Below are 13,246 nucleotides of genomic sequence, written 5' to 3'. Positions count from 1 at the left end.
GAGTGATCTTTGGGGCTTTGGGCAATTGTTGCCTATAAGCCTACTTCAATGAAAATGAAACATCTTGGAGATTAAGTTGCAACCACTAAGATCATCCCTATGGTCTCCATTTTTCCACATTCTTGAGAACAGTTATCTTATCAGCAATTTCCTTTGTAAGTTACATCGCTTTCATTGTCACAGTATAAAGGAAACAAAGTAAACTTTATAACATTTTTTAAAAATCCTTTTATTACAGTTATCAAAAGTAAGGATGTGCAAGGGTCCCTGATTTTGTTTGAAGCCCAGATTGGGTATAATCTATTTGAACTGATCTGGACCTGATCCAATCTAATTTATATCTGAATCTCATTTGAAATTCAGAAATTTTAATTTCCGCCCCTCACATTGATTTGTATTGGGAAAATAAAATGTCTGTAGCTGTTTATTTATTTATTTTTCTTTGGAATGCTTTAAATCTGGAGATGTATTAACCTACTAAGAAAGTCACAATAGCTTGAATGAAGGAGGAAGAACAAATGGAGACCTATAATTATGTAAAGGGAGAGAAAAGAATTCATCAGAGGGAATGTTTGTGTCTGGGGTAAATTGCTAGGAGGCAGAGCAGTGGCAATGGCTTTGACGCATGGGGGGGGGGAAGAGAAGTGTGAAAGTGTATTGCATTTGTTGGCCGGGTACATACGTTGGCTGTGATGTACACAGTCCTATGTATTTTTATATTAGTTTAGACTGCTACAGGCTGGTTTGTCTGCTGAAGACGGCAACCTTGGGATATTCCCAGATTAATATTTTATTGTGCAGTCTGCCTGTTGTGTTCATAGATTCATACATAGGTTATGCACACTGTCATCAGAGTCTTGCAAAGTCTGCTCTTTTCTCCTGCTGTGTTCTGCCTTTAATCAGAGCATAGGAAATCTCTAAAATCTCCCTCAGTGGCCAGAATCCTATTGGTATTTATGTGTTATTTATTTATTTAAAGTATTTTTCACCTGCCTTTCTCCTTGTGGTGAAAGGCAGGACAATATTTAAAGCTAAGAACAATGAGTATAAAGAGGCAGCTTACATAATTAAAAGACAATATTATAGCTAGAATCACTGCAGATGGAGACAGCAGCCCCGAAATTAAAAGACGCCTGCTTCTTGGGAGGAAAGCAATGACAAACCTTGACAGCATCTTAAAAAGCAGAGACATCACCTTGCCAACAAAAGTCCGAATAGTCAAAGCTATGGTTTTTCCTGTAGTGTTGTATGGAAGTGAGAGCTGGACCATAAAGAAAGCTGACCGCCGAAGAATTGATGCCTTTGAATTGTGGTGCTGGAGGAGACTCTTGAGAGTTCCCTGGACTGCAAAGAGAACAAACCTATCAATTCTAAAGGAAATCAACCCCGAGTGCTCATTGGAAGGACAGATCCTGAAGCTGAGGCTCCAGTACTTTGGCCATCTCATGAGAAGAGAAGACTCCTTGGAAAAGACTTTGATGTTGGGAAAGTGTGAAGGCAAGAGAAGGGGACGACCGAGGATGAGATGGTTGGACAGTGTCATTGAAGCAACCAACATGAATTTGACACAACACCGGGAGGCGGTGGAAGATAGGAGGGCCTGGCGTGCTCTGGTCTATGGGGTCACGAAGAGTCGGACACGACTAAACGACTGAACAAACAAACAAATAGCTAGAAACCATATGCAAATAAATATTAAAAAGGAACAAACAAATATCTCTTTGAAAATGGAAAATGGAGAAGACAAGAAATGGAAAACACAAGTAGTGTAGTACTAAAAACCCAGTCAAAGCAGTGATGCATAACAATCAATCTAAAAATCTCTCAGGCAGCCAGTCACTGGGGGAAGGCTTGCCTGAAGAGAAAGGTCTTTGCCTGCTTGTGGAAGGACAGCTTACCATACAAAATTGAAGCCAATTAGCTGGTACTGGAACATGTCTCAATCATGCACCTGGTCATGCACTCAATTATGTAGTCAAGATACTCTGTGGAACCCCATTAATTAGACAGTATTGGCTATGATAAGTTATGGAGATCTTCCACAAATGCCAATATGATTCTGGCCAGCTTCTTGTAACATGAAGAAGAAGGTTTTCATATCAAACTGTCCTCTCTAAACGCATATTGTATATTTTGAAATGAAGATTTTGAACATTACTGCATTCTAATTGTGATGCCTCAAACCCTTTCTTAGGATTTTAAGTACCTTTCTTCAGTTTTTCTGCTTCACTGATGAGCTTTTGAGCACCTGGTGAGATTTGCGGAGAATTGAACTAGTCCCCTTAGTAAAAAAGAAAATAAATTCTATGCTAATAATGCGAGGATTTCTATTTCCTAACACATTTATCTTCCCCCAGGCAACCTTTTCCTCCTGGTGATCGTGTTACTTTCAATGGCAAAGATTGTGTCTGTCAGAAATGTTCTCTGCCACCTGCTGGCAGCAACAGCAGCTTCCCTATCCACAGAAGTAAGTTACAGATTCATCTATTTTATTATGATTGGGCTTTCCCCTCCAGTTTAAAATAAATAAAAAAAATTCTCCTTAAAATTCTCTGAAATCTTGAGTTGATGTCATTCAGTGAATGTGTATTTGAATCATTATTGACTGTTAAATATTTGATGTTTAATTGATGACCAGTGGAGAGATTTCAGTAGGCGATGTATCAGATACTGGATGTTGGATAGCTGAAATATAATGGCATTTAACATTTGTAAATACTTGGCAGAAGTCATGCAGTTTTCTGATTATTTTAATGGCGCCTGACAGTGATTCATATATGTGAAATTCATATACGACATAAAACAATCAAGATTCCATAGTTGTCTCATATTTAAAATTCTATTTATAGTTCAAACTTCCATCAGATTTAAATATTTGTAAGTATTGCCTGTACTGCTGTTACTGGGGGACAGATCAAGGGAGTGGCCTGATCTCTAGTGCAGGATATCTTTGTCTTCTACGACTGAACAAGTGTTATGTGCAAAATTGTATTAGATGCTTGTCCTGCTTCTTTCCCAAAAGTTTAGTTGGCAAGCATGGCATTACAATTCTTTTTTAATCTGCACAAGAGTCTTACGAGGGGCAATGACTGGTTCCCCAGTAAGATTCTTTGCTGAGACACAGCACTGCAGCCAAGAGATTCCATGTTTGTCTATATTTTGTATTTCAAAGATACGATACTCATTATATGGAGTTTGACAAGACTGCAGTTGACGTATAGGAGTCTGTCTTTAAATTATCAGTTGTAGTAAGTTGATACGTTATGCATTTGAATATTTAATGTGCATAAGATCCAGCTGTTGCACTCATTTGCCATAAGTAGCAAAGAATGTGTACCTAATAGTTGTTGTGGGTTTTTTGGGCTCTTTGGCTGTGTTCTGAAGGTTCTTCTTCCTAATGTTTCGCCAGTCTCTGTGGCCGGCATCTTCAGAGGACAGCACTCTATGCTCTGGTGCAGTTTGTTTGGGAGCTGAGTATTTATGGCTGTGAGATCAGCTTTTGTCCTATTCAGTGTGTACCTAATCAATCAATGTGTACCTAATCTTTCCACAATTGTGTGCTTTTCAGTCAATATACATTTTCTCCAGCATATTTTGAGAACATGATCAAAATCCCAAGTTTTTGTACATTGATCAGATGTTACGTATAACCTCTAACAGACTTTGGGATACAATTTTCTCCATTGTCCATTGATATGCATAATTTCATATAGTCCTTGGAAGACGTGGGTACCTTGACTGCCTGTATTAGGCAGTATATAATTCTCTTTTCACTGTGCATTGTCTCCAAGAAATACCTATGTGACCCACTAAATATTTTGGTTTTGATAATTTTCTGAATCTCTTTCCATATTTTGATGTTTTTCTGAATTTACACCAAGACTCCTTGCCGAAACATTCTCTTGCATCCACCTTTCCCAGCTTGGCTAATCAAAGCAGCCAGGCCTATAACAACTGAATAGGCCACTGCAATAATTAATGGGTCTCTCTAGGAGACCTTGCCCTTGAGGATACACTTATTAGGCCCATTAGGAAGAAACCAGGTTTGGCGGCGGACAACATTGGCAATTATAGACCTGTCGTCCATGTTTCTTTCCTCAGCAAAGTGGTAGAGAGGGTGGTGCCTGACTAGCTCCAGGCCCTTTTGGATGAAACCAATGACTTGGATCTATTTCAGTCAGGCTTCAGGCCACGCCACAATATGGAAATGGCATTGGTCACCCTGTTTGATGACCTGCTGAGAGAGGCTGACAGGGACAAAATGTCTCTGTTGGTCCTTCTCAATATCTCAGCCATCATCGATACTGTCAACGATCGATACTCCCCTCCTGGGGAGGCTCTCTGAGCTTTGGTGGTCTGGTACCTGTCTGGTTTTGATCCATCTTGGAGGACTGTCCTCAGAGAGTACAGCTTGGGCAGAGTGTATCGGCTCTGTGGAGTCTCAATTGTGGGGTTCCGTAGGGCTTGATTATCTCCCCAGTGCTGTTTAATATCTACATGAGGCCAATGGGTCAGGTCAACAGGGGGTGAGGGGCTTCATGTCATCAGTAGGCTGATGACACTCAGCTCTACATCTCCTTTCCCCCAACAACAATGGATGCCATTTCGTCCCTTCAGCGCTGTCTGGAGGCCATATTGCAATGGATGCAATTATGGTTTTCAATAGAAGACCTCAGGCTCATAAATGGTCAATTGTGTTTTTATTAGCACAGTTACCTGTTCTAATAAAAATACTCCCTCACTGAGTGTTTTTATTAGAACAGGTAACTCATTATAAATATTTGGGCACGATGTTCCACCAGTCTGGTTCCTGGGTTGCCCAGATTGACTTTGCAAGCAGAAATTTGAAAAATGATGTTTGGTATACTTAGATTCTATAGAACAAAAGGAGGGCATTTGGTCCCACCCATCCGTGAAATTTATAAAATCAAGCTACTTCCCCAGATCCTGTATGGTGCTGAAATATGGGGAATTGGAAACCTAACCTCCTTAGAAGTAATCCAAAATAAATTTGCTCAATTACTTCTGGCAGCCCCCCCTTCAACCCCTTCAGCATTTCTTAGACTAGAACTGGTACAAGTTAATAATTAATTACTGGTTGAAAATTACCTAGAATTAGTACAAGTTAATAATTAATTACTGGTTGAAAATTCTGTTCATCACTCAGTCAGAATTTTTAATACCATCATAGGAGAAGATGAATTTTGGACCATGGAAACTTTTTGCATTGCAGCTAGTTGCTAAACTTGGATTCTTTGAAGAGTATGTGAGACACCTTGACCTACCCACTGCAAAACATTTACTGAAACAGAGATTGTCCAGCCACTGGGTTCAAATGGAGTTAGGTCTGTTAGGCACCCTAAAAATGGCCCCTTTATATAAGAACATTCTATCCTTGCCTTTGAATCTTCCATCTTATTTTTCTGATAGAATGAGTTCTGATTATAGAAAAGCTTTTACTTGGGCACGTTTTGATATGTCACCACTAGCCAGTTTGTTATACGCTATACACAAATTCTATATCACAAGAGTTTGCTTTGTGATAAAAAATCAGTGGAGAATTTGGCACATGTAGTGCTCTATTGTCCACTATTAGACACCTATCGCGAAAGACTCCTTAACCCTATTTTACAAAAACACTCTAGGAATTCTGAACAAGAAAAACTCAAGGTTCTACTTTTGGACAGATACAAATCTGTCACTTTCCAAATGGCACACTTTATCTCTACATTGATAAAAATGAAATCTGTATTCCCCACCTCTACCAATTAAGTCAATACTTAAGTAACTACATCTTTGGGGTTATTCCCCCGCAATAGGTGCTTGCTGCTGCCATTGGTTAATATTTTCCATCTGTCTTTCTCTTCTCCTTAGATGTCACAATTTTGTGCTGTAATAGAAATCAACCTGATTCTAAATGGCTTTTAATATTTTATTATATTATATTTTAATGGAGTATATTATATTGTTTATACCATTTTATATTGTTTTATCCGGTGTATGTTGCAATGGCCTGTGTGCCATGCAATAAACTTATTTTGCTTGCTTCCTTGCTTGCAATGGATGCAGGTGAATGGACTGAGGCTGAACCTGGAGAAGACAGAGGTCCTGGGGGTGGGTGGCCCCGCCATCGGTGGTCTGGGAAACTCCCTTTCTTTTGGGGGAGGTGACTCTCACCGCAAAGAGTGAGGTTTGCAGCTTTGGGGTCCATCTGGATCCGGTGCTCACCATGGAAACCCAGGTAGCATCAGTGGTCCGCACTGCCTACTTCCATCTATGGCTGATTGCCCAGCTGCGTTTCTATCTTGATGTTGGCGTGCTCACTACTCTGGTCCATGCACTTGTAGTCTTGAATCTGGACTACTGTAATGCATTCTATGTGAGGCTACCTTTGAGATTGATGCGGAAGCTTCAAATGATGCAGAATGCAGCGGCCAGACTTCTCACTGGGGTGAGAAAACATCAATATATCTTCCCCACTCTGGCTGCCTTGCATTGGCTGCCCATTCATTTCCGCATTGATTTCAAAGTATTAATGATGACACATAAAGCTCTAAATGGTTTAGGACCTTAATACGTATCTAGCAGAACATCTTCTCCTTCCTAGATCTACCCGAATCACTCGCTTTAGCCAGGAGGGGTGGCTTAGGGACCTAATGTGACTGGTGCTGTTCCTCGTGCAATGGGGAGAAGGTGTCAGGTTGTTTTGTTGTTGTTCAGCCTGTTCCCTACTAATCATTTGAGCACCAGAGGTCATGGGAGGAAGGGTTTACCTCTTCCCTCCTCCCTCCAGATGAAAATTACCCACGATACAACAGGAAAAATAAACAAATTGGCTGTCATCTTCCCCTTCCTTCTGCTTGGTACTCTGTACACTTAGTGGAGAGTCATAACTCATGCCCTACATGTAGGAAGCCCCATCTTCATGGAGTTTCTGTGCTGTATGTTCTGGTACATCTGTGAAGAATGTTCTGTCTGGAACCTCTGAAAGCAACACCTAGTCAGTGTTTCACTGCTAATGGGACCCTAATCGTGCTTGGTATAATGCAGCTTCCTGTATTCTTGTGATCACATGCGCTTCTTATGTGAGCACCAAGGAAGGTGAGCCATGGTGCAGCAAAAATCAGCCTTTATCTGCAAAGTTATCCCTGTCCTGCTCTCCTCTGTGTGAATGGAAAAAGGGAGGGTGTGGATATATGTAGATCTTCATATATCAAAATACACCACACAGCTCATCTATCCATTCACAAACTGTGTGAGAGATTGGATGGATGGATGTATGTTGTGTGTGTTGAGTGCAGGAAGGAGAAATAGAGTAAAAAACAAAGAAAAGTGTGTTGCTTATATATCGCCCCATAGTGCATAAAGCATTGTCTGGGTAGTTTAACAGATTAATTAAGTGAGGTGCACATTGCCACCCTCCGCCCCCAGCAAGTTGGGTACTCAGTTTATGGACCTTGGAAGGATGGATGCCTGAGTCAACTTTGAGCCAGGTACCTGAACCCACTGGGATCAAACTCAGGTCATGAGCAGAGAGAGTCCTGACTACAGTATTGGAGTGTAACCGCTGTGCCACAAGAGTCGGTTTTTCTCCTCAGCTCCACTCATACATTGTGTGAGAATGGATGAAGTGGTATGTTAGAGGAGTACATTGTAATATGGCCGTGGGTTGAGTGGGGACAAAAGGTAGAGTCAGACAGGCAAATAGCTTGCATTTTGACCACTTGTGGCATGGTCTGGTGCATGCTGTTTCCTGGCAATCACATAATGTTCATGAGCTGATGAATTAGCCTGATCTGTGCCCAGGCTGGACCTTCTTGGTCCAGCAGCAGGACCACTCTTTTTAGGAGCCAAGCTGGAGTGATTCCTCCATCAACAGACGGCAGTTTTAAAGGGAGATTACTCTCAGCAAAATGAACCTTTCCAGTGCGATTGGATACCATCCTTTATTATTGTCTGATTGCACTTTTGGTCACATTCAGAATAAACTCATTAACTACGAGAGTTAAGTTGTTCTTAATAATGTCCATCCCACTGATTTCAGTTGATCTGCTGAAAGTATAACTGACGAAGGACAAAGCATGTATCTTGTTTTGGTTTGCTTCCCTCTGCCCCACTTCTTGTTTTTTGTTGCTTACCATTTTCACATCCAAATTTTGAGGTGGATGTTTGTCTCTCTCTACTCTCTGAAATCCTATAGCAAGTTTTTTTTTAAATCATATTGCATAGTGAGAAAAGAGAGCTCATTAAAATCCAGTCTTCAATTTTACCATACCAGAGAGAGAGAGAGAGAGAGAGAGAGAGAGAGAGAGAGAGAGAGAGACATTGTGGCATCTGAAAGACTGACTGCCATATTCATTGATTGAATTCACTTCATGTTCACTCAGACATAAGAGTAAGACTGTATGACTGCCATGTTTATACATGGCCACGTGGCCAGGCAGGAATACAGATAATGGACAAAGTGATTTTTTTTATCAGAACAGGTGATTTGTTAGTAATAGAATAGGCTATCAAGCTGTGAATAGCTTCAAATATCAGGGATTGTCACTCTTGAATTGGCCTTCTCAGCCACACTAGACGCTGTTCCAAGTCCTCCATACAGAGCATGTTACCATCGTCTCTCGAGAGTGAAGGATGCAGTATACAAGATAACAATAGCATAGCTGACCCAAGTAGCAGACTGGGGGAATCCATGTAGGATTTTTCACTTGGTTATAACTTAAGAACCCTTGATTGATATTATGTTATTTTTGTTTGCCTTAATTAAAGGCAATAGTCTAATTGAAACCCTTGTGTTCTGCTGATAAAATGCAGATAAAAGGAATTAAAATTTGTGGATGTGGCATTTACTCCTTATTTTCCTAGTTAAAAGTCTACAGCAAGATTGAAAATTGCACATTTGTTCTTCTTATATTCCCAGACCTAGTCATGGCTGTATGCTCAGAACACATGAACAAAGTTTGGAGATTGAACTGTATTTACTTTTTTGTAGTCTCATAAATGATGCGTGAAGTACGTGCCTTAAAAAGTCCTTTCCCAATTTCTTTTTTTAACAGATTGTGGGAACTGTGGTTCTGAAATAAAAAATGGTCAGTCTTTGGTAGCGTTGGACAAACACTGGCATTTGACCTGTTTCAAGTGCAAGATATGTGGCAAACTTCTGAATGCTGAATATATCAGCAAGTAAGTTGGAAAGGCAATTAAGTGGCTCTCGTGGCACTTTTCCGCACTGTGTTATCAAACTATGTTCTGTTTGCATGTTGTGATGTGAGATGTGGAGATCAAATGAAACAATTAAATCTGAGAAATGTCAGCTGCTAGAGGTTTGATTTTTAGATTTTTAAAATGTTGTTTAATGAAAAGTGCTGGTAACTCTAATTCAAGCATAAGGAGAAAAATCACATCATATTATCTGCCCTGGTATCCTGTACTTTCCACAACATGTCCTTCCTCTCAGGCCTTCCTGCATCTTGGGAATATCCCATTCCCAAGATTTGTGTAAACAGTGGCGTTACCTTCCTCCATAGGCTGAGTTCCTTATCATTTGCTTGAATAGAGAGGAGATTCCAAGATCACAGTGTTAGGATAGTTTCACACCCACTCACAGCTGGTGGTGGCTAATGCCAGGTCAGTTATTAATAAAAGAGCTTTATTTCAGGGCATAGTCCTGGATGAAGAAGCTGACCTAATTTGTATCACCGAGGCTCATTGGATTACTGCATCAAAACCTGCCTTAGTAAAACTTTTCCTAGTGGGTTAACTGCCTCAGTGTCAACATAAGGAACACAGAACTAGGAGGGATCTTAGAGGTCATGTAGCTGAACTCACCACTGCTCAATGTATCAGTTGCAGTGTAGAATGCAACTCTAGCATCCCTGTCAGGTGACTGTTGTTCCTCTGCCTAGGTGTCATCAGTGAAGAAGAAGAACCTACTCCACCTCAAGGCAATTTGTTCCACTGCAGAACAGCTCTAGTTTTGATGTTTCTCCTGCTATTTAGTAACAGCTTTATTCTTTCCAGTTTCCAGTCTCCACCTGAGAATACCAGAGGACATAACTGTTCTATACCAGGAGCTCTTCAGATATTTGTAGATAGCTATCCTAGATTATGGCTGCTATGAAAAAAGCAAATTCCACATTGGGAGTCATTGGAAAAGGAGTTGATAATAAAATTGCAATGGTCATACTACCTTTAAAAAAATATCTGGTGCATGGTATGCTGTGTACTGTTATGACTACTACTGTATATCTCAAAAATAATAAGTGTAAAGCTAAAAGAGATGCAGAAAACTCCCAATCAAAATCATTCTGGAGCTGGAACATCTCCCTTCTAAAGCAGTAGTTCCAGTTTAGAAAGAGGGCAGGAAGTGGGAGAACACGATGGAGATGTGAATAGGCTTTGTTTTCTCTCTCATAGTACTAGAACCCAGAATAATCCAGTGAAGTTGACTGGTGGGAAATCCAGGGCATGTAAAATGAAGTAATTCCACAGTTATTAGTCAGATTATGGGATAGACCATCACGTCATGTCATGATGGCTGCTACCTTAAACGCTTTAAAAGGGGATTGGATAAATCCATGGGTCCTGTTGCCTTCATACCTTGCTTCATAGGCATCTGGTTAGCTACTATCAAAAGAATTGTGAATTTTATGGGCCTTTGGTCTGAAGTAGCAGGGTTCTTCTTGTTTTCTTATGTTGTGTATATAACAAAACTGTCATGTCATATAAATATATTTTGGGGTTACTTTGTCTCGTAGTCTCTGGTGATAGTGATTAATAAAATAATGTGGAATATGTTATTTGATTTCCTCTCTATATTATCTTTTGTGGGGAACTAAAAGAGTTGGACATGACTAAACGACTAAACAACAGCAACAACAAAAAGAAAGTCAACACAGAAGTATTGTATAATGATTTTGTGTGGTCTATAAAGGTATCACCAATTTCTGCATTTGGATTTTATTTTGTTATGACTGCACAGCTAACCCTTCGAGTTCTCCAACAGTTTACATTTCTCCAACTGTTCAGTTTGTTTTGAGAGCTGCGCTTGAATCAATGGTAGTGCTTTTTTTTATTTTCAGAGATGGTGTTCCATACTGTGAAATGGACTATCATGCTAAATTTGGAATCCAATGTGATAACTGTGAAAAGTATATCACAGGAAGAGTACTGGAGGTAAAACAATTGTGTGCTCCCAATGGATGTGTATTCCCCCTCACTTTCCCCATCAATACTGTCTTTTCTGTTCAGTTCTGTATTTTCATTAACTTTGCATAGTAGGACTTCAGACTGACCACCCACTTCTCTGCCTTTCTCTATGGTGAGGGGACATCTTTTTGAAAAATGCATATATCATGTTTGTAGAGCTTTTGGTATATAGCTTTTCTTTCTCAGGTTGCCTAACCCAAGGAAAGGGTTTGGAACTTGGATGATAGCTTTCTATTCTTAAATTTTAATTTATAATCCCCTAAATGGCTCAGATACAAGCTATCTAAAAGACTATCTCTCCCCTTATTTAGATTATCAGGAGAGGCCTTTCTCTTTGTTTCACCACCATCACAGGTGCATTTGGTGGGGACACAGGAGAAGGCCTTCTCTGCTGTTGCTCCCCCACTCTGGAATTCCTTCCCACACTGTTCTTCCACAAGCAGACAAAGACCTTTCCTTTTAGCATGCTTTCCTTTAAATGATTGGTTAACAAGGGGATTTTGAGACGAGATTGTTGTATTTTGTTATTTTGTAAAATACTTATGCTTTTAATATTGCTTTTATTTATAAGTTTTAAAATATATGTTTAATTCTTTTTCAATATTGTAATAATTTATTGGTTTAACTTTTAACTTTGTTTCTTTTAATACTGTAAGCCTCATTGGATCCTTTAGGAGAAAAATGGCAGAAACAAACAAAGAAAGAAATAAAAACTGCAGAGTGGGCATTGCAACATTATAGTTAGTAGACCAGATAGGCGGGGTATGTATAAATAAATAAATAAATAAATAAATAAATAAATAAATAAATAAATAAATAAATAAATAAATAAATAAATAAAATAAAATAAAATAAAATAAAATAAAATAAAATAAAATAAAATAAAATAAAATAAATACAATAGTGTCTCAGTATAGAAAAATGTAAAGTACTGCACATTGGGGCAAAAAATCAAAATTTTAGTTATCAGCTAATGGGTTCTGAGCTGTCCGTGATGAATCAAGAAAGAATCTTGGTGTGCTGGTGGACAGCTTGATGAAAGTGTCAACCCAGCGTGCGGCAACAGTGAAGAAGGCCAATTCCATGTTAGGTATCATTAAAAATAAAATAGCCATCATTATAATGCCATTATGCAAAATGTTGGTAAAGGCCACACCTGGAGTATCGCGCACAGTTCTGGTTGCTGCACCTCAAAAAAGACATTGTGGAACTGGAAAAGATGCAGAAGAGAGCGACTAAAATGATGACTGGGCTGGAGCACCTCCCTTATGAGGAAAGGCTACAGCATTTGGGGCTCTTTAGTCTAGAGAATAGGGGCCTGAGGGGGGACCTGATTGAGACATATAAAGTTATGCAGGGAATAGGTAAAGTGGATAGAGGGAAGCTCTTTACCCTCTCACACAATACCAGAACCAGGGGACATAAACTCAAATGGAGTGTTGGGAGAGTGAGAACAGACAAAAGAAAATATTTCTTGACCCAATGTGTTGTTAGTCTGTGGAACTCCTTGCCAAGGAATGTGGTGATGGCATCTGGCCTAGATGCCTTTAAAAGGGGATTGGACAAATTTCCTGAGGAAAAGTCTGTCGCAAGTTACAAGCCATAATGGGGGTGTACAATCTCCAGCCATAGAATGAAGGGGAGGGGTGTCAGGAGGCAGGTATCTAGTTGTCTCTTGCGCTCCCAGAGGCATCTGATGGGGCCACTGTGGGATACAGGAAACTGGACTAGATGGGACCTTCGTCTGATCCAGCAGGGCTCTTCTTATGCTCTTATGTTCATATGTTCTCAATTAAATAATCTAAAGCAGTGATTCTCAACCTTTGGTTCTCTTGATGACCAGTTCCCAGAATCTCATCCAACATGGCCAGTGGCCGGGGATTTTGGTGTTCAAAACATCTGGAGGACTGAAGATTGAGAATCATTGATCCAAAGCATTACAAGCACCAGGGCTGCATGCTAAGGTCATTCTTTTAAACTGGCAGTTCAGATCTCAGAAGAATAATGACCCCAGTCTGCCTTTGTACTTGGGATT

The 13,246-nt window shown here is 39.9% G+C and overlaps 1 protein-coding gene across 1 annotated transcript in view; it reads left to right on the top strand.

Annotated features, from left to right (window-relative positions):
• ABLIM2 (actin binding LIM protein family member 2) overlaps positions 1-13,246 on the top strand; it is a 130,663-nt gene that overhangs the window by 21,662 nt on the left and 95,755 nt on the right. Inside the window, exons 4-6 of the mRNA XM_020805785.3 lie at positions 2,358-2,467; positions 9,060-9,186; positions 11,085-11,178. Of these exons, the coding sequence (XP_020661444.3) occupies positions 2,358-2,467; positions 9,060-9,186; positions 11,085-11,178 (331 nt within the window). The remainder of the gene's footprint in view (positions 1-2,357; positions 2,468-9,059; positions 9,187-11,084; positions 11,179-13,246) is intronic.

This window comes from Pogona vitticeps, chromosome 5, assembly GCF_051106095.1.
Source record: "Pogona vitticeps strain Pit_001003342236 chromosome 5, PviZW2.1, whole genome shotgun sequence".
Lineage (NCBI taxonomy): Eukaryota > Metazoa > Chordata > Lepidosauria > Squamata > Agamidae > Pogona > Pogona vitticeps.
This window is presented reverse-complemented; position numbering and strand designations above follow the sequence as displayed.